We start from the raw sequence: 27078 nt of genomic DNA, 5'->3' as shown, positions 1-27078 counted from the left end.
ACAAGTTTATCACAGAATCATAGAGAACGTGTTGGTTTGGAAGGGACCCTGGATGTTCATCTTATCCAGCTCCCCTGTCGTGAGCAGGGACATCTCTAACTACAGCTGCAAATTTGACCTTGAATGTCTCCAGGGACAGGGCCTCAACCATATATCTGGGCAAACCTATTCCAGTATTTCACCACTCTCAGAGTAAATTCCTACTTATGTCTAACCTGAATCTACCCAGCTCTATTTTGAAACCAGATATTGAAAGGTAGCTATATGGTCTCCCCAGAGCCTTCTTTTCTCCAGGCTGCACAGCCCCAGCTCTCTCAGCCTGTCTTTGTAGGAGAGCTCTCTGATCATCTTTGTGGCCCTCCTCCAGATCCTCTCTCTCAGGTCCATATCCTTTCTTTGCTGGGGGGCACAGACTGACACAGTGCTCCAGGTGAGGTCTTGCCAGAGCAAGGCAGGCTGGCAGAATCACCCAGCCCAGGATGAGATTGGCCTTCTGGGATTGTTTGTCTTCTGGGGTTGCTGGCTCATGTCTAGCTTCCTATTCACAAATATCCTCAAGTCCTTTTGTCCAGGGCTGCTGCTTATGTGGAGTTAGGATTGTCTCAATTTCATCTATTGATGTGTATGTATTTTAACTTGAAATTTCATAGCTACATACATTCTGTGATAATTTTCTTTCAGTATGTAGAATAGGTGATGCTCTGGAATTAAATTGGAGTTATACACTAACTGAATCTGCTCTTGGTTTATTAGCAGCAAAACTGAATGTGTACGACTGCAGGAGGAAGCATAGACAATAGTTTTGTCATGTAAGACTCAATCTCCAAATAAGAGAACCCAAACTAACTTTAGAGTTGGTTTTGTCTTGGGCTGAAGTAGTGTTCAAGTACAGTTCAATAATGATGATGTCTGGTGGATCAGTGCTTTTTGGCAATTCGCTTTCTTAAATCCAGAGCCTCAGATGAGGATAGTGGCTGGGAATCAGAGCAAGCCTGTGTGCAGTTCACCCTAAGTTCCCTGTTTTTTCTCCTGAGTAAGTCAAGATATGCCAGTCCAACTCTCATTTCTTCATGTTTCTCCACATACTAAAATGGAATGTCCTAAGTGATGATTCTTTTGAAAGATAATTGTGATGGGTTGAAATTTCCCCCCAGCATTAATTTTGCCAGACCAATTCAGTTGGAAGCAAACAAGCAACTGTATTTACAAGTAAAATTTACACTCTGCAATGGAAAATGCAATGACTATGCACAAAATATACAAGATTTACAATATTTTACAGATATTTGCAATTAATAACACAAACCCTGCCCTGGTCAAAAAGTCCAGGGAAGCCATTCCTCTGCCCACCTACCCCATGTCCAAGAACGGAGCAGAGAGAAAGCAGTGGTTAGACTTAACCAAAATAATGCAGCCAAGGTCAGCAAAACCATATTAATCTCTCCTGAGTGAAGGGAGCAGAGAAGTCCCCCTGAAACTCCAGAATGTTTTGGTACAGTCTTGTAGCAGATATTTCTCCAATGAACTTGTTTAGAGTTATCTTTATTTTCTCTCTTACACCCAATAGTGATTTATTTACATTTTTCTATTTTCCTGCTCAAAATATGTAATAAAATTTTAAAGGCGTAGCCTAAAACTACCACAATAATGAACTATTTGGGCAACACAAGTCACAAATCTATAGAGGACTGCATAAGGGTAAGGTGGCTGAAATGCTCATCTAACTCCAGTCTGTCTTGAAATAAATCATCAGTTTGAGGTTCTGTCTGGGCTGAATCCAGTATAGAGAGCTAAGGTGTGAGGAAGGCTCTTAGCTGCTACGTTCGTAACATGAAGTCACATTATCTCTACCATTTCGTAGTATCACACTTACTCCTGTTAGTTTCATATGGCCATCCACAAAGTGTGGCTACCTGGACTTCAGCAAGGCTTTTGACACTGTCCCCCACAGTAAACTGCTGGCTAAGCTGTCACCTCATAGATTGGACTGCAGCACTCTGTGCTGGGTTAGGAACTGGCTGGAGGGCTGAGCCCAAAGAGTGGTAGTGAATGGTGCCACATCCAGCTGGTGGCCAGTCACCAGTGGCGTCCCCCAGGGATCAGTGCTGGGCCCCATCCTCTTTAACATCTTCACTGATGATCTGGATGAGGGGGTTGAGTCAGTCATCAGCAAATTTGCAGATGACACCAAGTTAAGAGCAGATGTTGGTCAGTTAGAGGGTTGAAGGGCTCTGCAGAGGGACCTCGACCGACTGGACAGATGGGCAGAGTCCAATGGGATGGCATTTAACAAATCCAAGTGCCGGGTGCTGCACTTCGGCCACGGCAACCCCATGCAGAGCTACAGGCTGGGGGCAGAGTGACTGGAGAGCTGCCAGAGAGGGACCTGGGGGTGCTGATTGACAGCTGCCTAAACATGAGCCAGCAGTGTGCCCAGGTGGCCAAGAGGGCCAATGACGTCCTGGCCTGTATCAGGAATAGTGTGGCCAGCAGGAGCAGGGAAGTCATTGTGCCCCTGTACTCTGCATTGGTTAGGCCACACCTTGAGTCCTGTGTCCAGTTCTGGGCCCCTCAGTTTAAGAAGGACATCGAGACACTTGAATGTGTCCAAAGAAGGGCAAGAAGGCTGGGGACAGGCCTTGAGCACAAGCCCTGTGAGGAGAGGCTGAGGGAACTGCGATTTTTTAGCCTGGAGAAGAGGAGGCTCAAGGGGGAACCTCATTGCTGTCTACAACTACCTGAAGGAAGGTTGTAGCCAGGAGGGGGTTGGTTTCTTCTCCAAGGCAACCAGCACCAGAACAAGAGGACACAGTCTCAAGCTGCACCAGGGGAGGTTTAGACTTGAGGTGAGGAGAAAGTTCTTTACCAAGCAAGTCGTTCATCATTGGAATGTGCTGCCCAGGGAGGTGGTGGAGTCACCATCCCTGGAGGTGTTCAAGAGGGGATTGGATGTGGCACTTGGAGCCATGGTCTAGTCATGAGGTTTGTGGTGACAGGTTGGACTCGATGATCCTCAAGGTCTCTTCCAACCATAGTGATACTGTGATACTGTGATACCTCTAGTCATCATCCTTCTTCTAACTCATGCTGAAATACCAGGGCAACTGGAGGACTGAATAAGGTTTTTAATAATTATTTATCTTTGGGCCCAGGTGTTAGAGGGTGCATTTCATGTTAGCAGCCAAGGCTTTGCACAAGGTTCTAATAAAAAACTTATTTATAGTGAGTTAAATTCATCCACTTATCATCAAAGGGGATTAGGTCATAGAATTCAAAGACCCTCAGATTTTCACATCCAATCCTATTTCCAGTTTCTGGTCTGAGGATAACGACTATTTTTCACCATTATTTCTTGTGCAGTACAGAGTTGCTGCTTTTGAAAGCTCTCTTGGATACAGGCAGAGCAAGGTTTTCAGAGTGTTCAGTGCCAGCCTCACTCCCTTCTTCTTCAGGAGAATGAGACTGGAAAAAAACATGTTTTATGCTTTCATGTTATGGAACAGTATGAATTTAGAAAGTAACAACATGAGCATTGGGAAATACTGTCATGAAAATTTTGAAGCCCTGATATCATCTTTGTTTCATGACACATGCCTGTGTGTCTGTGAATGGTGAGGGCTGTGTTCAGGGGCAAACTGATGCTCTTCAGGTAGTGGCATGCTGGCCCATTTCCATCCATCTCTTTACAAATCTTTAGCTAAAAATCATATTACATGTGTTCTTTCACAGGCTAGTTATTCAATCTTTTTGGACCCCAGCAGTTTCAGTAAGCAGATAAACAGAGGCCAGTGAGAACTTTTGGAGCTTGTGTTCACTGAAGTATTTAAACAGAATGAAAAGTATTGATTTCACAGGATTTTATTTTCCTTTTAGTTACTTTTCCAGTAACTAAGTGCAGAGTTATAATCACAGAATCATGGAATGCTTTGGGCTGGAAGGAACCTTCAAAGGTGATCTAGTCCAACCCCTCTGCACAGAGCAGCAACATCTTCAACTAGACCAACTTACTCAAACATTCTGGACTCTAATCCATTACAAGTATTTTTTCTTCTCCAAGTTAGTGACTTCTGTCACTGCTCAATATCTGACACTAGTTCCTTAATTTTGCACTGCAGTTAGGACAAACATTAATTAATTAAATCCTAGTTTTAGAATAGAATAGAATAGAATAGAATAGAACAGAATAGACCAGGTTGGAAGAGACCTTCAAGATCATCGCATCCAACCCATCAACCAATCCAACACCACCTAAACAACTAACCCATGGCACCAAGCACCCCATCAAATCTCCTCCTGAACACCTTCAATGATGGCGACTCCACCACCTCCCCAGGCAGCCCATTCCAATGGGCAATCACTCTCTCTGTATAGAACTTCTTCCTAACATCCAACCTAAACCTCCCCTGGTGCAGCCTGAGACTGTGTCCTCTCGTTCTAGTACTGGCTGTCTGGGAGAAGAGACCATCATCCGTCTGTCTACAACCTCACTTCAGGTAGTTGTAGAGAGTGATAAGGTCACCCCTGAGTCTCCTTTTCTCCAAGCTAAGCAACCCCAACTCCCTCAGTCTCTCCTCATAGGGCTTGTGTTCCAAACTCCTCACCAACTTTGTTGCCCTTCTCTGGACATGCTCCAGCAAGTCAACCTCCTTCCTAAACTGAGGGGCCCAGAACTGGACACAGGACTCAAGGTGTGGCCTAACCAGTGCAGTGTACAGGGGCAGAATGACCTCCCTGCTCCTGCTGGCCACACTGTTTCTGATGCAGGCCAGGATGCCATTGGCCCTCTTGGCTGCCTGGGTACACCTCTTTTTATTACATGGTTGACCAAAACTTTTCCATGTCTGCTGCATCTGTTTTTCAAAGGCACTCAGGCAGGTAACAACACTGGGTTTGTACTGAACTCACCTGAGAGATGCTGCTGAATAGTTAACTCAGCGAGTACCAACTGAGATTTAGAAGAAACAGTTTGATAATGGACAACTCACTTGGTAATTGTTATTATTCAATATAAATTCTACCTCTGAGTACACCTTTTCTTACATAAATAAAGCACTCTTTATTTTAAATTCATTACTTTTTTTTTTTTTCAGCACGGTTCTTAAAATCTGTAGTAGTTGAGCTGAGCACTAAACCTTATTTCCATAGTGCATACATGCTCCAAAGGAATTGTCTGGTAGTTTACTTCATTCAACAATTTGTGATCATCAGATACACTTGAATGGCATGGGAAAAATGTGTCGGCACCATGTTTGAAATACAAATGTTACATATTCCTCTTATATAAAGGGGAGAAAAACAACTAAACAGACCAAAGCCAACCCACTGAAGTAATGTAAGGCTGTCATGCCATCTAGTGGCACTTGTTCATTCCCATTTTAGCTCAGTATTACTCTAAAGTACTATGTTAAGCTTTTTTTGTGCCTTGGTAGAGCTGATCTAATGCTTTAGGAGAGCATCGTTACAGTAAGGCACATAAGCAGAAAGAACTTTTCCATGTGTCTTCCTGCCTAGCATTACTGTTTGCTAACAAAAAAAAAGAAGAAAAGAAAAAACCAAGAGAGAGCAAAAAGGGGGAGTTTACATTGTATTTAGAAAGTGAAAATAAGCAAAGTTAAGTTATTGAACTAAGAATCATTCAAAACACACCTCTTGCATTTTAAACCAGAAATACTTGGCCTATTTATACATAAAAAAAAAAAAAATGGATTTGTAAACTTCTGTGTAAGGCTGTAAAATATCTTTATCGTGTACTATTTGAATCTGTACTTACAGGTGCAATATAAAGCCATACATTTTTAAGAAGGAGTGCTTGTATTATGGATTCTATAAATGCAGTATTTGATTAAAACAGTTCAATCTTTGCTGTGTGCCCCCCAAAAGATAGCAAGCAAAATGGAAATTAAACTGTTTTCCAAGGGGCAGTATAGAACACCTGCTCCTTTAAAAAAGTCATTGGTCCAAGTATCCCAAATAAACAAAGAATCATAGAATGCATCAGGTTGGCAAGGACCCTTGAAGGTCACCTTGTCCAACCTCCCTGCATTTAGTAGTGACATCTTTAACTAGATCAGGTTGCTCAGACCCACATCCAGTTAGACCTTGAACATCTCCAGGGATGAGGGCCTCATAAGCAGTAAAAGTGGCTGGCATTTCTATATCACTTCTGATTCCACAACAGATGGGGTTAAAACAGCCCACTTGTGGTTTCATTTAGTCCTTGCACTCACTTTGATCTAGCTCACATGTATTTGTTTCCTGGAAACTATTACACTGGCCAGAGAACTGATGGGTATGTGATCCTCTTCCCTCAGCCCCTTCACACTCACAGAACATCCTTCCAGATTGCTCATTTGAACAGGCATCCAACAGTAGAGAAGATGAGGAGAGAGATATTCTCCAGTGTCCCTTTAAAGCCATTTTGCAGTGGCTTTGTTGCTTTGATGAATTGTCCACCTAGGGGTTGTTATTTGCACAAGAAATCAGGATTCCTAATTCCAACTGCTAAATTGCATGCCTAAAACTGGAAGATGCAGGCATCTTTCAGACTGGCCTTTGCAGGACCACAATGTGTATGTATGTTGATTTTAAAATATTTTGTTTCTTTTTGAAGTCCTATGAACTGTTTCAGCTATTGTCTTCCCCTAGCACTCATGTAGTGTTCTGGTTTTCCAAGGCTGCACTATTTTTTATTCCCCATCTTCAAACAGCCATACTTCATTAACAGTGGTATCATCCTGCTTTGCAACTTAACCTTTTACTGATGATCCACATGTTTTCCCCACACTGACAGCATTGACTGTGCATTTTTTTTGTTGTTAAACTAAAATGTACAAATTACTAAAAATGAACTGGAGCATGGCTGCAAAATTAGCAGGATTTGCTATGTGTTGATACCCACCCTAAGCTCCAGTGCAGCACATGAGATGGTTGGTCTCTGAGCAGTGATGTCCCAGAAGCTTGAAAAGCATCATGGATTGTTGAAACATTACTGTGAGCGAAAGAAACATCACCAAATCTACAAGTTCAGTTCACAAGTAAAGCTTGCACCTTTGGTAGACCTTGAAAGGCTTTGAAAATAGCTTTTAAAGGGGATTGGTTTATCTTGTGTTTATACAGTTAATGTTAGTAAAAATAACTTTATTGTATTTTTGGAGTCTCCTTTGTCTGTAAACTCACTCCATTGTAGCAGACTGACACCCACTGGGATACTCAAGAAGGTAAAATTACATGTATGTCTGATTTTTTTGCAAGACTGGGATGTATGCATTTGTGTCCTTGCCACCATCACAATCTTCTTAAAAACATTTCATGGAAAAAATTATTTGGAGTTTAATCTATGTGAGAGGGTATTAGCATCTAGAAAGACCTGTGAGTAGTTTGTGTTTGTTCCTCTCTTTGTTTATTTTCTCTGAACACCAGGAATAAAGTAAACTTTAAACAGATAAAGGTGCCTGACATCTGCTGGCTTTGATAATTCTATCCTGCAGTTGTGGTAATGGTTTTACTGCTCGTAACTGTTAGAACAAATTAAAACTGCTCAGCTTGAGTAGCTAAATAAGCTCTGAGCCTTCACTTCCCCCACCTCCCCTCCCACATGTAAATCTCAATTGCCAGAGACCCACTGCTCATTGTGGTGCAAGGGGAAGAGATGACATTCGGCACAAGTAATTTCTCTAGGAAATCTGTTCTGAACTTTACAATCTTACCCTGAAATTGAAATCTCTGAAACTTAAAGAGTACTGACCATACACTGAAACTGGCATTGTAGCTGCTGATGAAGTGGTACTAAAGGGTAGGGGAAGGGTTGTCATTTATGTATGATGCGTCCTTCTGCTGAGGTTAATTCAATTCCTGTCATAATCTGACTCTCTCTTTTTACATGAACCACAATTGCTTGGGTTTGAAGCCAAAATCTTTGAATTATGATAATGCATGTAGCTTTAAAATAAGATATTTATTATATATATATATTTATATATATAACAACAGCAGGAATAACAAACTCCAGCTTGTCTTCGTCAAAGTTGTTCCAAGAAATCAATCATGTATCATAATCAGGGGTGACTAATAGGTTTGATAAATTTAAGGAAATGCTTTCTCAGGCTTAGTGAGCTGTGTAGATGATGTCTGAATTCTAAAAAGGGGTTGTTTTGGTTTTGTTTTTGTTTTAAAAAAGGTGATATTTCTTCATGTCTTAGTTGCAGCTTGAAATACTTTGTTTTCTGTACTATTTGGATGTAACAACAAGTAAGGTAAAACCTATTAACATGGTTTGAAATGCATGTACATAGTTTTAGACTTTGTGAAATTGTGCTTGTTTCAGAATTGCTGTTAAACATCATGTACAAAACTTGGCCCCCTTCTCTCCTACTTGTTGAATCTTCTTCTGTGTGAGACAATGATATTTCCCCACACATACATAGTAACAGCACGATTTCTAAGGATCATCTGTTATCAGAACTAATGTTTCTTATTTTCTCACATTCCTGGAGAAGTAGCCAGGTGAGGGAGCAGATCCTGCTTTTAGCATCACAGAGAAATGCTTAGCTAGGGACAAAAAGGGTTGGGTGGGTTTTTTTGGTTTGTTTGGTTGGTTTAAAGCAGTTTTGTTTATTAATTTTTCTATGCAGAGTGTGCAAGGTGTGTATTGGCAGTATTCTTTCATATGGATTCTGTATTTCTTGATCTGAGATAAAGCCTTAATCATGTCTAAAATGCTACTATTGTTGTAACTTTGGGGATTTGGTATGTGGAAAGAGAGATGTTGGTGGAAGGCTTCATGATTATTTATTTTTGTTTAATTAATTTTACTCTATACTTTAAACCACAGTTCTTACTGTTGCTGTTGCAGCATGTCAGGCTGCTCTTAGAAAACCATAAATAAGGAAATCATGTTTTCAGGGATCCCCTTCTAAAGTGCAAAAATAGAACTTGCTCATGGAAACAGGTTTGGTCATCAGGAAAGGCCAAAACAGAGAGAAATCCTGTCTCAGTGCTAAGAATTTGACACAATTTACCTGTTTTCCTCTCTACTATTTCACATTAGTTTGGATTATATAATGTGAATAATGAATTATATATTATTTAGTGTGAAATAGTAGAGAGGATAACAGCTAGTTTGAATTACACTGACAGATGATAAGATACATAGCATGTAGCCCAAATTTCATCTCTGAAACACTTTAGCAAAATATAAAAGAAAGACCTTTTACCCTGTAGTAGCTATTTGAGGGGCAAAAGAGAACAAGGGTTGTATAATGAACAGTGAAATGCAGTTGTATTTCTTGGTTGAGAATGCATGATAGCCTGTCCTAACTTTTCAGAGGGTAAGTTATATATTTGTGCCTATCAGCAGAATGTTGCAGCATAAATGTACCATTTTGAGAAGCAGTTTAATTTAGTAGTGGTTAGACTTGGAATGTGTTAATGAAGAGTGTTTTATGCACTGTGGTAACTTACTCCTGATGGAGGTGACCACGAAAAAGTTAGGGAAGCCAAGTAAAGGGAAGTGTATGAGTTGTAAACTAACTTGGATAAATTCAGTCCCACTTCATTACTACTACTCTTCAAGAGTAAAAAAGCCCATTTCATTGGGAATGGAAGCACACACACACAGTGGTATAGTACCTCTAAACCATTTTGTGAAAAGTAGAACTTAAGGAGATCTATTAAAATACTACTTTCCAGTGGTTTTTTTAGTACTCATACCATGATAAGAAAAGAAATCAAAATACCAAGTAGTCTTACCTTGTTTCACTTAGACTATAAACAGTTAAGTGATGCCAGTCCATGTAATGCTGTACTCAGCACTGGTTAGGCCACACCTTGAGTCCTGTGTCCAATTCTGGGCCCCTCAGTTTAGGAAAGATGTTGAGTTGCAGAGAAGGGCAGCAAAGCTGGGGAGGGGTTTGGAGCACAAGCCCTATGAGGAGAGGCTGAGGGAGCTGGGGTTGCTTAGCCTGGAGAAGAGGAGGCTCAGGGAAGACCTTCTTGCTGTCTACAACTACCTGAAAGGCGGTTGTAGCCAAATGAGGGTAGGTCTCTTCTCCCAGGCAGCCAGCACCAGAACAAGAGGACGTTCTCAAGCTGCTCTTGGGAGGTTTAGGCTGGATGTTAGGAAGAAGTTTTTCCCAGAAAGAGTGATTGGCCATTAGAATGGGCTGCCCAGGGAGGTGTTGGAGTCACCATCACTGGGGTTGTTTAGGAAGAAAGTGGATGAGACACTTAGTGCCATGGTTCAGTTGATTAGATAGTGTTGGATGATAGGTTGGATAGGTCTTTTCCAACCTTGTTAATTCTATTCTATTCTATTCTATTCTATTCTATTCTATTCTATTCTATTCTATTCTATTCTATTCTATTCTAACCAGGAACACAGTTTTAACACCCAAAAAGATGGAAATAGGTTGTATTTTCAGAGACAGAATATGTAACTTGTCAGTGGAATTAATGTTTTAATTGTAGAGAGGAGAACAAAGGGTTTTATTTTGTTTATTTCACTTCTTGTCATTTAGCAATTGCAAATGATAAGTGAAGAGATGTGGTCATTATAAATATTCCCATCTGGCTCATGACCTCCGTGCTGGCCGCTCTCATACAATACCTGTGTTTCAAGTAGCAGCATAATTAATTTAAAATAATTTGTCCTACTGTGAACAAATCAAGTCTGTGCCTCCATTTTCAGGTTTCAGTGGTAAGTAGTTTAGAGTTTGGTGACTGAATTATACAAAACAATTAATACAATTTCAGCCCTTTTTTCTATACTGAGTGCTAGAAGTGTGTTTCACCTTGTTAGTTTTAATATGTGGTGTGCTCTCGTTGCTCTCCAGTTAGAAGCATTGTCTGCCACTCAGGGTGTTGAGACATACAATTGTTCTAAATTTGATAATGCAGGTATGCAGGTATGAAAAAATAGAATACTGGTTATCACTTTGTGGTAGTTTGAGGCAGATCCTCCCTTGCCTCACACCAGGGCAGGATAAAAATGACACTCAAGTAAACGTATTGCAGAAGTGATGGAAAGTTTAAGTGCAAAAGCAGTGAGTGTTTTGCAGAGAACCACAAGCACAGTGACAAAGCAAAATCCCGAAGCATACCCAGAAACCTCCCAGCACTTCCCTTCTCCCTACCTGAGAGCACACCCAAAACCCCCAGGGCTCTTTCTTCCTCCCCTCCACTGTTAGGCTAATCTCAGATGGCCAAATCTGAGATTGCCCTTCCCCCTTCTCCTCCTGGCATTAGGCCTAGCCAAGCCCAAGAGCCCTTGAAATAACTCCCCCTCCATTACCAGATAGGGAGCATCTCCCATGGGAGCAGCGAGGGAAGAAAGAGGAAGTGTGAGACCTTGCGGATGGATTTATAGGGAGCAGGACATCATGGGTATGGAATACTCAGCTTCCTGTGTCCACCCACTGGGCTGGACACTTGGGGCACCAGAGGTGCACCCCGTATGGCAGCAACAGCAGGAGGCACCCAGCCCAAACTGCTACACACTTTTTTTTTTCTCTTTTTCTTCTTAACCCATGAATTCAGATTTGGTTTTGGGAAGCCCTGCAGAGCACTGTCTAATGCAAGCAGAAGCCATTTCTCTGCTTTCCTAAGTAAGAGCATCCTTTTCCAGATCTGCATAGAGTTGAGGTTGGAGACAGATAGTCTGGCACTGTCCCACGCTGGGGCAGAGGAGAGGTCCCTGGCAGACAGAGGTCTCCAGGTGAGGTCACTTGCTGGTGGTTGGTCAGGCATGGCTGACACTGTGCTGGAAGTACCTGAGATACATAAAACACCTTCACCTTTGTGGGAACACTCTTCTTGGACACAGCAGGAGGGCTTAGCTGGGCAAGGGTCATCTTCAATGGGTTGAACGCTCAGTGCATCCCTCCTGTGGCTTTGCAAGTCATTCTGCTGCAAACTGGTCAGTGTCAGAGGGTGTATTTTGACTGTATGAGACCAGTCGAGTGACTGCCCTGCCTTCTACAGCAGCCTTAAATGTACTCATTTAAACCAGATTGGTGGTGTGCTTTAAATCATACCTTCTGTCCTGCTTTGAGCAGACAAACAAACATGTATTTTCCCCAGCTGAAAAAAGAACCCCATGTTTTAGTATCCCTGGCTGGGAGGATGTTAATGTGAACCTAGATGGATGTTGTTATTTTAAGCTACCCTAAAAACAGTGGGGGTTTTTGATGCCATATAGACAGAGTTCTCCTGTTCCAGCAATATTAATTCCATTTTATTCTCACCCCAATCTTTGTTCACTGGCATTTTGGCTCATGGTATTTTTACAGTTATCAGATGTGTGCAACCTTCCATTACTCATTTCAAATAACTGCAGCAGTTCTTTTTGAGCTACATTTACTTGTTTTCCTGGGGTGTGTATTTGTTGCATGATGTTTTGCTCTGCAGTGTAACAAGTCATAGGTAATCATGTAATGTATTGGAACAGATACAGATCTTCATGGAAAAATCATCTCAGTAGGAATTACATCTCAGAAGGAACTGAAATGTAAACAATATTCAGGATTAGTTCTTTTACTGTGGATTATTGTAAATTTTGTGATATATGTGGGACAAAATATGGTTGACAAATGTAACAACATGAGAAAAAATGATAAAAATATCTGCAAACACCTTCCCCCTATATTTGGAAGAAAGAAAAACTGTGTTCTCAGTTTTTGAAGTGGAAGTAAATGTAAAGAAAAAATAGATTTACTGAAATCTGTAGAACACCACCTTATGAATTCTTCTATTCCATGATTATTAGGTACAAGGAAACTAGAATACACCATATTCTAGAGATTCCCAAACAGCTCAAGAAAATACAGAGAGAGAATTACACAGCTGGCAGAGAAAAATGCCTTGCTGGTGGATATTTTTTGTGAAATATTTTTTCCTGAATACTGGAACCAAAAATGGGCGTAGTGAGGCTACTGTGCATAGGTGTTGCTTCTTCAAAGACGTCTCTGCTGAGAAACTCATTACCTGTTTGTCCATTTGTGTTCCCAGTGATTAAGGAAAACAGTATTTTACACAATTTGTGCATTGCACATGGATACATAACTCACAAAATTATAATAAATACAGTTTCTAAGATACCCTACTCTCTCTATATATGCAGTTGGATTCCTTCTTTGACAAGAAGATATCACAAAGTACAAGAACATGTGGCACCATCTTTCAAGTTCTTGAACTTTCCTTCTTTGAAGTATTAAAAATTGGACACAATTGGATACTGCAAGGAAGGGCAGGGAGCCCATGGTTCTTTACCATGAGGGTGGTGGAATGCTGGAACAGGTTGCTTGGAGAGGTGTTTGGGGCCCCATCCCTGGGGATATTTAAATTGAGGCTCCACAGGGCCCTGGGCAACCTGATCTAGTTGAGGATGCTCCTGCTTATTGCAGAGGAGGTTGGACTAGATGACCTTCAGAGGTCCTTTCCAACCCAGACCATTCTATGTTTCCAGGATTCTACTAAATTTTACACTTTTCCTTTATGTTGTCTCTCTGCTTTTAGCATGTTTATAGTATTCTTTTTTAAGTATTTTTCTTCTTTTACGTGTTTTTTTTGGTTTTCAGTTTAAGTTGGTAAATGCATGCATTTTGCATTGACTACACAAAAGGTTTTTCCTCTCTGATTTCTTTTTCACCTAGTTCAGCAGAACTTCTGCTTATATTATTTTGGTCCTTCAAGATGCTTTCTGAGATACCAAATTACTGGGTTTTCTACCTGGAGGCAGTAATTACAGTATACTGGTGTTCATAGACCTTTTACTTGGCTGCTCTCCAACAGAGTTACCAGAATCTTCTGCTGTTGCTGCAGCTTGCATGACACATGTTTTACAAGGCTGGTAACACCTGCATCTCAGTTGTGGCTTAGATATGACAGGCTTTCCTGTTATTTTGTGCTTTTCATGGACTTCTTTGGGTGTTTTGTTTGTTTGTTTGTTTTGTGTGCGTTTGGTTGCTTGGGTTTTTTTGGGGGTGGTGGTGGTGTTTTGCTTTTCTTAATACATTAGTGTATGTGCCAGTTCCTGACCTCCATTTGAGAAGTAGCTTAGAGTAGTGCACAACACCATTGTTTACACGTCAGGTATAACCTCCCTGTTATGGACCTGAAGGATGCAGTAGTGACTGGAAACCCTCGAGAGCCATTTCAGCACCTGAAAATTTCTGTGGGGTAAGGTACACTGGTAATGTCCTTCTTCCTCAGTGACATCAGCTTCAAATGGTAGGTTTCCCTAACACAGGCTTTGCAACATCTTAATCATGATCTGGCCCTGAAATGCCAGATACATTATTTGAAGAGGATTCTGCATCCTTAAGTGCAGAGAGGCCTCCAGGAGATAAGATGTTTTGCCCCTCTGTCTCCTTCTTGTTGTTGCTGCATTATTAAATCACATAGCATATCTTCTGGCATATTTTCCAGCTTAATTATTCCTTTCTATTTTTATCCTGGCTATTTTTTGAAGAGTCATATGTCTATAATACTTAGTTGGAAGAAGAAGTGCTCTTGTACTCTCTGTATTGCTGACAGCCCTCTCCCTCCCTGCTAGCTGGGGTAACTATGGAAGTATTTGATTCTCTGGTGTGGCAGCTAAACAGTCCTTTGTTGAACTGTAGTCAAAAAAAGCAGCCTGTCTTGCTGAGAATTTAGTGTTGGGATCCTTTAGATATTTTTGACTGTCATGATACTGAATTTTAAATTGACACAGAGCTTAGGTAGGAGGCAGGAAGTCCCAAGTCTTCAACATGCAAAGCATTTATTTTTTGTCTTCAGAAGTCCAGTTCAAAATATGTGTTCACTGGTTTTAATTTTCATGCCCATGTATTGAACCTATTACTGTTTGTGATGTATGTGCCCAGTATCATTAGAAGAAGGGGAGGAAAAAAGCTTCTGAGAAGTCAAGGAAAGAGTGCTGCTAGCTGTAAGAAAAGTAAGTTCATTGTGGTTCCTCCCTAAGCCATAGTTATTTCAGCAACTCAAAGTAAACTGGATGCCAGCTGTTCTTACTAATTACAAAGGGTGTAGCAAAACAACATGTGACAGAAAGTGTATACTGCTAGAGCTTGTGTCTCACATGTATTTTCATAATGTGTGTGAGAGAGACTTGGGAAAAACTTCTTCCAGTGTAGTGGAAAGCTGTATTTAATTTATTTCCACTAAACTGTTTGACAGACTCTCTTTGTTGGCTTGATATGTCTTGGTAGAACATTTTGTGGACCAACATAACATTGGTGATGGAGAGGGATAAGTTTAGTAACTGACACAGAAACAAAAACTTGTAACTTTTTCTTTCTAATGGTAGAATTTTTGTGGTAAACGTAAGTACTAAATCTTGGTCCAAAACGGCATGTTTTTTTTTTACATTGCGGTTCAGCATCACTGTTTTCTGCAGTGCTGTGTGGACCTTTATTGGTACTTTTGTTCATGAAAACATCAGTTGTGCTTCCCCCACGAAATACATATTTCCCTGCCTGTAGAACTGTGCAGTGTTTGTATCCATGACCATCAAGAACCATAAGAACTATTTGATACTTACTAGATGAAGTTACTTGTTGCAATCCCATTTGGGTTCAGTTGCTTAAAAGAACAGGAGAAGGTATAAATGCTGGAACAAACATGTTTAAAGGGAATACATAAATTCACACATATTGTCAGTACATAAACCATCCTGTAAGACAGAATCAGTGTTAGTTCACAGCCTCATTCAAGTCAGTTAAGAATAGATGCACTGGCTCTCGAAGTCTGCTTTGATGCTTGCTTGAGGAACAATAACTAAAAAAAATACAAATCACAGTATCACAGAATCACCAAGGTTGGAAGAGACCTCAAAGATCATCAAGTCCAACCTGTCACCACAGACCTCATGACTAAACCATGGTACCAAGTGCCACATCCAATCCCCTCTTGAACCCCTCCAGGGATGGTGACTCCACCACCTCCCTGGCAGCCCATTCCAATGGCTAACGATTCTCTCAGTGAAGAACTTTCTCCTCACCTCGAGCCCTGGAATGTGTTGTCCAGGGAGATGGTTGGGGCTCCGTCCCTGGAAGTGTTTAAGACCAGGCTGGATGAGTCTCTGGCCAGCCTGATCTAGTGTGGGGTGTCCCTGCCCATGGCAGGGGGGTTGGAACTAGATGATCCTTGTAGTCCCTTCCAACCCTGACTGATACTATGATACTATGATACACTTCCACTGGCACAGCTTGAGACTGTGTCCTCTTGTTCTGGTGCTGGTTGCCTGGGAGAAGAGACCAACCCCCTCCTGGCTACAACCCCCCTTCAGGTAGTTGTAGACAGCAATGAGGTCTCCCCTGAGCCTCCTCTTCTCCAGGCTAAGCAATCCCAGCTCCCTCAGCCTTTCCTCATAGGGCTTGTGCTCAAGACCTCTGCCCAGCCTTGTTGTCCTTCTCTGGACACGTTCAAGTGTCTCAATGTCCTTAAACTGAGGGGCCCAGAACTGGACACAGGACTCAAGGTGTGGCCTAACCAATGCAGAGTACAGGGGCACAATGACTTCCCTGCTCCTGCTGGCCACACTATTCTTGATACAGGCCAGGATGCCATTGGCCTTCTTGGCCACCTGGGCACACTGCTGGTTCATGTTTAGGCAGCTGTCAATCAGCACCCCCAGGTCCCTCTCTGTTTGGCAGCTCTCCAGCCACTCTGACCCCAGCCTGTAGTTCTGCATGGGGTTGCTGTAGCCAAAGTGCAGCACCCGGCACTTAGACTTGTGGAATGCCATCCCATTGGACTCTGCCCATCTGTCCAGTCGGTCGAGGTCCCTCTGCAGAGCCTTTCTACCCTCTAACTGACCAACATCTGCTCTTAACTTGGTGTCATCTACAAATTTGCTGATGACTGACTCAATCCTTTCATCCAGATCATCAGTGAAGATGTTAAAGAGGATGGGGCCCAGCACTGATCCCTGGGGCACACCACTGGTGACTGGCTGCCAGCTGGGTGTGGGGCACCATTCACGCCACTCTCTGGGCTCGGCCTCCAGCCAGTTCCTAACCCATCACAGAGTGTTGCTGTCCAAGCCACGAGCTGACAGCTTAGACAGCAGTTTACTGTGGGGGACAGTGTCAAAGGCCTTGCTGAAGTCCAAGTAGACTACATCCACAGGCCTCCCCACGTCCACCAGACGGGTCACCTGATCATAGAATAAATTAGTTTCTTCTGTATGATTTCAGAGAAGAATGCATTCTGTGAGTCACTTTTATTAAGTAGACTTGAGACTTACCTAGATTTAGACCTTCTCAAAGATCTGAATCAGCTACTAACCCTGGGGGCTCACCAAACCAAAGAATGTGGACACTTAATTGTCAGGCATTAGAAACGATATGAGTCATATTCTGAAAAGTGAAATAGTGACTTTATATCTGTAACTTTTTCCTCAATGCAGTGTGGGTCATTTGTTTCAGATTTTACAATACATTTCTAAATTCTCTACAAACCCCAAGTGTTTATGTGTTTTTACAATCTTCACAGAAAGATGTACCCACTGGGAAGAGAGGGGACAAGCAAATTTCCATCCTGCTTGACAGGAGCAGATGTTTGGCAAATTGCACACTATTATGTACTAATCTTAGTAGTGTGATTCTACATTAATATATGGTTGAATTCAGAGACACTCCTGATTTCCCTTTTATGAGCTATACAACTCTAAGTGAAAGTTAAGGTTTCATTTGCTGGATGAGGCAAGCCAAATCCAAGATGCTAGAGTGTGCTGCACTCCATACAATGCTCTTGGTTGACCTTTATGGAAATTGTTGAAATTCTAATTTCCTTGCACTTCTGCTGCTTTAGAAGGGCCTGCATGTTTAGAGCCTTCATGACATGCACAACCCTTTTTACTTTGTTTCTTATCAGAGAGCAGACATGAAGAAGCTTTCCTTTTTTTATGGCACATAATTTCAAATACCCTTTTTATTCATCTTTTCACAGAACTTTGTTCTCCAGTTTGCAAAACCTCTGTATTTTAAATTGCTGTACTTGTATTTGAATACATGTTTATGTAGGTTGCATTATTTCAGCTTTCATCTGATCCTAAGATGTGAAAGGTTCCCTCGTTTCCTTTTTTTAATGCAAGATTAGTTGGAAGATTCCATTGTTATTATTGGTAAAATAATTATAATGTTTTAAAAACCCATATAATTCTGATAGTAACTATTGCTACATGCATTACTGGCATTGATGATGACTGGATGATGGAGCTGAAGTATGCCATGAAGTTATAAAACAGTGAAAATGATTATAGACTTCTAGTGACCTGCCCCAGTGGTATTTAACTGCAGCTTAGTAGATGATGCCTATGTGTGTTTCTTTTTGAGGAGACCCCAAAGACTGAGTTTCAATGTGCAGCATCTCATTTGTCATCAGTGTTTGCCCCTGGGAAGTCCCAGCAGTCTCCTTTCCTTAATCTCTCTCCCCTGTCTCCAGTGGCAGTGTCATAAACAGTAGTGAATCCCTCTTTCAGACATACAAAGAATCACTTTTTGTCCCTTTGCTCTCAGTCAAAGCATACTTTTAGCTCTTCATTTTCTTCTGGAGTTAAAGGTACACTTGCTTGCCAAAACGATCCTCTTCATCATCTGTTTAAGTCAGATGTTTGTGCATTTTTCCTGTAGATCTGACTCTTGCCACAAATCTACCCCCTTTTTAGATATACAGACTTTGGTCACACTTCAGGCTAGGATAGGTGGAGATGTTCAACATATTTGCTGGTGCTACCATTTGTTTGTCATAAGGGACAGATATTGTTTGTGGGATATGAAATAGTAGCCAAGAGTTGCTGGAATCTCAGAAGGTGCAGGATGGTATGACAGATTTCAGTATAAATTTGGATTTGAGAGAGGAGATTTACTGTGTGACCATGGGGTTGGATATGGTAGGGTGGGATGAGTGGGAAATTGAATTAATTATGTGTAATGGAACCACCAAAGTCCTGAATAGTCATGACAGAAACTTGAAAATGGTGCCCTCACATGTTACTTCTTCTATTATGTTTTACTGTGTCATTCTGAAGAGGCGAAGGGAGAGTATTTGTGAATTGTTGTGCTATTACTTACCTTTGACTCTTCCAAGAACATCTTTGTTTTTTGTTCTGGGGTTCCTATTATTCCCCCTTCTGAGGTGGAAAGTACAGATGTGTGATTAATGATCTAACCAGTTTTTATTATTCTTCACTGCTAATGTATTAAAGTTGTTTATATTCTACATTCTCAATTGCTGTAACAAAGGTTTAAGTAATACATTTTGATGAAAGTATTCACTTAGAATCTCTGTATTTATTCATTCTGCTAAGCATTGTAGAATAAAATAATGAAGGTTATGTGGAAGTATTTAAGCTGGATGCTTGAGATGTGAGCATGGTGCACGCCATGCACCCAGTGACTCAAAGTGGTATTTACAAGCTAATTTTTATTATTTAACAGTTTGTTGTTGTTTGTTTGTTTGTTTTTAATAGCCTTTCATGTCCCCTCGGTACCCTGGAGGTCCAAGGCCACCTTTAAGAATACCCAATCAGGTAAGGCTTCATCACTGCCTCACTGTTGAAGTCCTGGGTCATGGTGCCATGGTGAGAAGAAGGAAAGTTGTCTTGTTGCCTGCCAGTGGCTTGTGAGCTACAGAACTCAATCTGTCCCTCTCCATCCCATTCTGACAGTTATTTTGATAAGATGTGGCCATGCCACTCCTAGCTCACTTTCCTGTGCTTAATTAATGTCTACACCTCAAAACTTGCTGTGTGTTAAAACTGTTTGCAGAGGAAGAATATGCATGGTGCTGCACTAAAGTTAGCTGCCTGCTCTGAGATGAGGGTAGAATGTCCCCATGACTGTTAAACTTTCTGAAGTTTCCTACCCACAGTCACCTAATTCTGCATAAAATACATCACTCCATGCTATTATTTTTTTGTATGTATGAACTATATTTATTTCATAGTAAATTCAGAGATCGTTGGTTGGAAACAGGTATGAAGTGCTCCATGGCTCTTAGAGATACTCCAAGGACTTTATAAATGCATCGAATTCCTAGTTTTGTATCATTTCCATCAAAGGATATGCATGCCAGTGTAACAAGGATGAGTAATGATCTGCTGTTCGTCATCAGAGACCTTTATTGGCCCATCTGTGAAGAGATGGCTATGGAAGCAGATAGAATTTGTATTTTTAAGTTCTCCATAGTACAGCTAGAGGAGGAGAAAGCAGTTGTCAGCAAATGAAAAGTTAAAGATAAGCAGACAGAGAAATGTAGGTGGAACTCTGAAAGAAAAACTGTCACTGACAATACTGGCAAAGACAGGTAGGATAGATGGAATGAGATGGTTCAGCTTAGGCTTCAAGGGCTGCCTTTCTTGTTGCCACAGGTTGATGAGGAAAGTTTGATGCCCCAGCCTCAGTTCTAGCTGTGTTTTTATATCTGGATAACATGATGTCAATGAACTTGTTCTTTAGCACTAGCTCAGTATTGCCAGAAACTGTGAATTCTTAATTCTAGTGAGCAGGACATACCAACTCCAGGTTGAAAGACTTCTTCATATATTCTTCCACATCCAGCATCATGTTTGGGAGCAGGTTACGTTATCTGTACCATACCTGCTTTCTCACAAGGAAATGGTTGACTTAATTAACCTTGCTGAAGTAATCATCAAGGGACAAAATAAGCATGCATTGTCATTAATGTTTTAGTTAAGTATTTCCTCCAGACATACCATAACTCAGTACAAAATATGTTCCTGATTTTTGCATCTTTCAGTAATACCGTAGCCGAAGATACACCACTGTTTGGGTTTCACATAGGCCCTTTGTTTCTCTCTTTATATTTCTGATCCAGGTAAATAGTGGATGTGGTGAGTGCTGTGAAAGCACTGCCAACCTGCATTTTTAGTTTCAGAAGTGTTTTTGCCTGCACATTGTGATATTTTCAGTTCAGAGCTATAACATAATCACGTAATCTCAGTGAATTACAGCTCTTGCAATTCATTTAAATTATGCCACATTCATCAGTTACTGCTTTTAACAACACTGACATTATTTAAGTTGTAGTATAGATGGGCCCTGTGTGGAAGTAATAAGCTATTGTTGTGTAGCTTTAAAGCAAAAATTTTGATTAGAGAAAGTCAGTAAAAATAAGAGTTAAACTTCCCACTGTAACTATAAGTCTGTTCCTTAATGGCTTGCAGGAGGGAATGTGTTTCTTAGGCAAGGAACAGGCATGCACAGTGCAGTCTAGTGCTGTGTAAGAGCTATGTGAGCTAGATATAGGCTTTACAGCAAGCAAGTTAATGCCTGCTGAGTGGTAGACCTAAGTTAACTTTTGCTATTCCATCTAATGCAAATTGTAAATGAAAGCTTAGAGGTACTTAACACATATTCTGACAATAAGGACATGCACAGAGTATTCACCCTGGATGAAATGACCAACGTGGTTAAAGAATGCACCCAGAGTACACATCTGCAGAGATAAGCAGCCACATTGCAGCTACTCATAGCAGCTCTGCACATCCACCAACTGCAAACCTGTTACAAAGGGATAAGGTGGAGGGCCAGTTTTGACTGCACATCCAGCAAATGCAGTATATCCCTCTAACACAGAGCCTTTGTTCTTATCAGATACTTGGAAGAGCAGTCAATGATCTGTTCCTTGTTGCAGACAGGGAGTAGCATGCATGAGACCAAGCCCTACAAGGGCATATGCTGTTGGCAATGCATTGTGCTGTGCAGGTACTCTCATTTGGCACAAAAAGTGGTATTACGTGAAAAGGTAGCCACAGACCTGCATGTAATGATCTGCAGTGCAATGACTGCATGAGTTAACTCTGCAGTCATGTGTGCTCACAGCAGCTAATCATAGAATTATTAAGGTTGGAGTAGACCTCTTAAGATAATGAAGTCCAGCTATCAACCCAGCATCACTGTGTGTCTCTTGCTATCTCTGGCAGAAGTTCCTGCTTTGCCAGTATTTGACACTTTGTGCAACAACACTTTGTGTTGTTCTCCTGTATCACCCCACCTTCAAGCCACAAAAGTACACGTAAAACTCTGATTTTAATGATGTCATCTCAGATTATGTATTTGTTCATTAACCTTGCAGTGCAGTGCCTTGACTGTATTGCCTTTCAAGCAATAATGTACATCTTAATTCTGAGTTTCCTACTTATTATGGAAACAAACCATGTAGCATTTGTAGATAGGTTCTCTTCTGTATGTGTCCAAGACTACTGCAGTATTTCTGGGTCAAGAGCAATTTGTCTATTCACACAGTAAACAGCAACCTATATTAGTAGCCTGAGTAGATCACTTGCTTAGTAACAGATCTACTCATTTTGGATACATGTTTACTGAAAACATGGTATTGTTTTGAAATGCTAAACAGCACCTATTTGAAGGGCTGCAAAGATCCATTCATGAAAACATTTTTCTAGCTGACTGAGCTGTAGGTAACAGACTAGAAGTAAGCCCTAAAAGTAATTCAGTTACTGTAAACCCAAAGGGCAGATTAAGATGTGGGGACATAAAAACAAAGTGTTTGATTTTTAGACCACAGGTGAAGTAACAGCACAATGTGCCTTCATCCTTGACACCAGGATTCAGGAGGTATTATTGTGACTGTTGTTATCTCTTGCAGATGAATAATAAGCTTATCTTGGCATTGATGCCCTTCAAGAGTAAGGCAGGGTGGAAGATAAAATGTCCCTTACATCACAGCCCTAATTAACCATACCCTGTGTGATTGACTCAGTTATGGCTCACTCTCAGCAAATATCTGTGTCTGTGTCCTGACCTCTGAAAGAAAATGTTTAAATTGTGGTTAAAAGGGAAAACTGTAGCAATATAAGCTTTGGATAACATGCCATTCACACAAGGAGAAGGCGGTGCTCAGCAAGTTTGCTGACAATACCAAACTGGGAGGCTTGGCTGATACACCTGAAGGCTGTGCAGCCATTCAGCAATACCTGGACAGACTGGGGAGCTGGGCAGAGAGGAACCTAATGAGGTTCAACAAGGATAAGTGCAGAGTCCTGCATCTGGCAAGGAATAATAAACTGAACCAGTATGGGTTAGGAGAAGATCTGCTAGAGAGCAGCCCTGTGGAGTAGGACCTGGTGGATAAGAAACTATCCACAGGACAACAATGTACCCTTGTGGCCAAGAGGGCCAATGGGATCCTGGGGGGCATTAAGAGGAGTATATGCAGCAGATCAAGGGAGGTTCTCCTTCCCCTTTACTCTGCCCTAGTGAGACCTCACCTGGAATACTGCATCCAATTTTGGGGTCCCCAGTTCAAGAGGGACAGGGATCTACTTGAGAGAGTTCAAAGGAGGGCTATGAGGATCATTAAGGGACTGGAGCATGTGGCCTACAAGGAGAGGCTGAGAGACTGGTGGGTGTTTAGTCTGGAGAAGACTGAGAATGGATTTAATAAATGTTTATAAATATCTGAGAGCTGGGTGTCAAGAGGGAGGGGACAGCCTTTGCCCAGTTGCACCCTGTGGTAGGACAAGGGACAATGGATATAAACTACAGCACAGGATGTTGCACCTCAATGTAAGGAGTAACTTCTTCACTTCGAGGGTCGCTGAGCACTGGAACACACTGCCCAGAGAAGTTGTGGCGTCTCCTTCTCTGGAGACTTTCAAGACCCATCTGGATGCATTCCTGTGCAACCTGCATGAGTTTCTATAGTCTTGCTCTGGCAGGGGGTGTTGGACATGATGATATCCAGAGGTACCTTTCAACCCCTAACATCCTATGATCCTGTGATGAAGTATTTCAAGGTTAAATAATAGGTAAGCTAAAATGGAGGAAGTATTGAGGCAGAATCAAATAAATATCAGAATTCTATTTGGAGATAGTTTATACATAATTCCATAGAAGCCCAAGAGTTGGTCCATACAAATCCATAGCCAAGGTTCTGGGACATTAGACACTTAGGACATTTAGCTAGGGCATTTAGGAACATTAACTCTTCCACATTACTCTTGATTCAGAATAAACATCTGGGAATTGAAACCAAAGTGTCTGCATGTTGTCTTTACCATAAATTTCAAAGCATTATGTTCTCGTAACATATGGTTTCTATGCCTGCAGGCACTTGGAGGTGTCCCAGGAAGTCAGCCATTATTGCCTAGTGGGATGGACCCAACACGGCAGCAAGGTGAATGACAGTTATTTGGACCATTCAGAAGTCCTCTATTCTCAGACTTGCTTCTTTTCTTTCTGTGTTTCAAAGCTCCCTGCAGCTTTTTAAACTTTTTGTTAATGAGTTGTTGAAGTGTTGTGCTTTGGGAGTTTGGGGGGGTGTGTGTGTTTTATTTTTTCAGAAGGTTCTTGTGTATTTTGTGGTTTCTAAAATGACATCATTTATTTGCAGGACATCCAAACATGGGTGGGCCAATGCAGAGAATGACTCCTCCAAGAGGAATGGTTCCATTAGGACCCCAGGTACCTTCCAGAGAGAGACAGACATTTTTATTTGCCTATACTTGCAATATATTACTCTGGCTTTCCATCACTTGAAGATGGTTAGGACGTGTTCTTCTAACCCCGTTTTAGAATAAAATTTCTGTCTTACAGAAATTAATTCTGAGTTGTAGTTCATCAGTGATTTAAATTAAGATTTTAAATTAAAAGAGGAATCTCTTAACTTGCTTATTTCACTGTCTGTCCTACAGACAGTGTATGTTGTAATCAAAAGCTGACATTTGTAAAGGAAACCAAGGATGGAGGAGGTGTTTCCTCATCTTCCCAACTTCTTTGATTATGTTTTTTAAGAGGAAAGCATTAATGCTTCTTATCAAGCAAATTCTTTGTACCAAAAGTACTTAACAAAATTCTGTAAAGTTTTTCTTTCATCCACTACTGATGTAGATTTTTAGTGAGTGCCATGTAAAATGTGAAGTTGGTGTTATCATTTCTCCTCCTTCTCAATCACAAGCATCTCTCTAGCATTGTTTTTGAGGAGAAAAGCAACCTTGGATTGTAAGAATCTGCCTTCTCTGTGGTGCTGACTTGGCCATAGTTCTTAATAGGCACTTTCTTCAAAAGTGTGAAAAGATGAATTAATATTTGTCAGTATTACACTTCATCACCAAACGAAGGTAGAAAGCAAATTAATTCTGATGCATACCTGAAACTCGAATCCAAAAGATTGTTCTGTATCTAGTCAGCACTCTCACAGGGAGAAAATTTAGATGTTAGTGTTATATACTGGCATTGCCAGTATTTTGTTTTACAGCATGCTTGTTGTGCCCACACTTTGCATTTTTACTTCCCCATTTCAGATAATCTCTCTAGTGACTTCTTTGTGCCTTGGAACAAGAACTGAATTTTAAATGACAAATTGCTTTACCTTTCAAATCCGTTCATGACTGCCTTTACAATTTTGGGGCTTCTTCATGGTAGAAACCAGTTCTGTAGTTCTATTGTAGACCTGCTATGTGACCAACAGATCATTATTCAATGCATTTGTTAATATATTTTTTTCTGCAGCATTGAAATATATTTACCACTTGCTTTTGGAGGTAGAAAGAGAAGCTTTACAATGCTGCCATATGAGATTGAGCTGATACTTTATGCAGCACCATTAGTCACACAGCAGTCGTGCCAATTTTCATTCCATTTTTGCTGTCTCTTAAAATCCACTGTTTTTGCAAGGTTCTTACTTTGTGTGCTGAACATCCTCTTAAAATGGGGGGAAAATGTAGCTAATCTGCACAAAATTCAAGTTCACAAACCAATCTTTTCTATAAATGGATTATCATCTATCTTTGTATCTGGCATTTAGGATCTTGTCACAATGTAGTTCTAACCCCAAATTTCATTAATCTTTCACACCTGCTTTTAATACCTTGCTGTAGTGCTGTAAAATTGGCTTAGGTGTGCCTATAGTGGGAGGACCTGCTGCCTTGCTGCACAGGCAGTCAACTAGAAAGACACTTTATGGGCTGATATAGAAATACTTAAAGCCACTATAGCATGAATATGCTGGAAAACTTGGAGGAAAATTTACCTCAGTTTTGTGCTTGATGATTCTAAGTCATTGCAAACGAAGTAACGTGAAGCAGAAAGCAGTGGATGGTTATAAATGCTCAGATCTGTGAAAAGCTCCCAAGAATTAGGTTCAGCTGCAGTTGTGCTAGATGAATTGGTGCTGTCTCCAGTCTATGACCAGACCTACTCTCTGTCCTTCATACCTGCTGGTGAGCCTCCTACATGCTCCCTTAGGCTTTCTGGTCAATAAGTCATCTTAAATATTTAAGGAAAAAAATAATCTTGGCTAATCTGTCTCTTTTTGGCCATTTCCATGAAAAACTTAACAACCAGGTAAACTGGTGGTTGTGGTAACTGAGTAAAAAGCTGTAAGGAACAAAATGGGACACTAACTTCTGCAGAGAGCATGGCTGCAGCTGAGAGAACATATATTGGCAGCCTTAATGAAAGCTCTCTTATTTTAGGACGAAGGAGTACATTTGATTAGAATTAGCAGTAATGAGAGTTAAAAGTACATTTGATTAGGATTATTCCAGCCCTGCAGGATCCTGTAAAGATCTTTACCCTCAGTCCACACAAATAATTCCTGAATTAAAATAAAAAGGGAAGATACCAGATAGGCAAAACAGGGGGAATGGCTCAGCACTCCCCACATCAAGATGGAGAAGTGAAGTAAACCAGATAGGGAGCTGCTGTTCTGTAACCTATAGGCCTTTATTGTGTTGCCAGTGTACTACCCATGACGGAAAGTGTATTAGTTTTGGTTTTGGAAAACAGACTGCAAAGAGTCCCCTTCCTCCTTCCAAAATGCACAGCTGTTCATTTTACAGAATCTACTGTTTTCCAGTCTTTTTAAATATCAGAAAAATGTAGCAGGATTAGCACAGATTAGGGAGCACATTATAACTGTCAGGTGAGATACACTGTTCTGCTTGAAATCTGCTCAATACAAACAGATATAATTTAGTTTTTTCATATTGTAAATAATACAGTTAGCCTTTTGTCATAAAATCAGAGCATAAGCTCAGGTTTCATAGATACTGGGCAATTCATTTGTTGGCACCACTATGACACTCATTATTGT

The 27078-nt window shown here is 41.0% G+C and overlaps 1 protein-coding gene across 5 annotated transcripts in view; it reads left to right on the top strand.

Moving 5' to 3' along the window:
• Positions 1-27078, top strand: part of SSBP2 (single stranded DNA binding protein 2) — a 208509-nt gene that overhangs the window by 150744 nt on the left and 30687 nt on the right. For all 5 annotated transcript variants that reach the window (XR_008463100.1, XM_054178192.1, XM_054178191.1 and 2 more), the window contains 3 exons: positions 19469-19528; positions 24093-24159; positions 24376-24446. Coding sequence is in view for 4 of the 5 variants with exons in the window: in XM_054178192.1 (XP_054034167.1) it covers positions 19469-19528; positions 24093-24159; positions 24376-24446 (198 nt within the window). In the remaining variant the exon portion in view is untranslated. The remainder of the gene's footprint in view (positions 1-19468; positions 19529-24092; positions 24160-24375; positions 24447-27078) is intronic.

The sequence above is a fragment of the Dryobates pubescens genome, chromosome Z (assembly GCF_014839835.1).
Source record: "Dryobates pubescens isolate bDryPub1 chromosome Z, bDryPub1.pri, whole genome shotgun sequence".
NCBI classification, from domain to species: Eukaryota; Metazoa; Chordata; class Aves; order Piciformes; family Picidae; genus Dryobates; species Dryobates pubescens.
This window is presented reverse-complemented; position numbering and strand designations above follow the sequence as displayed.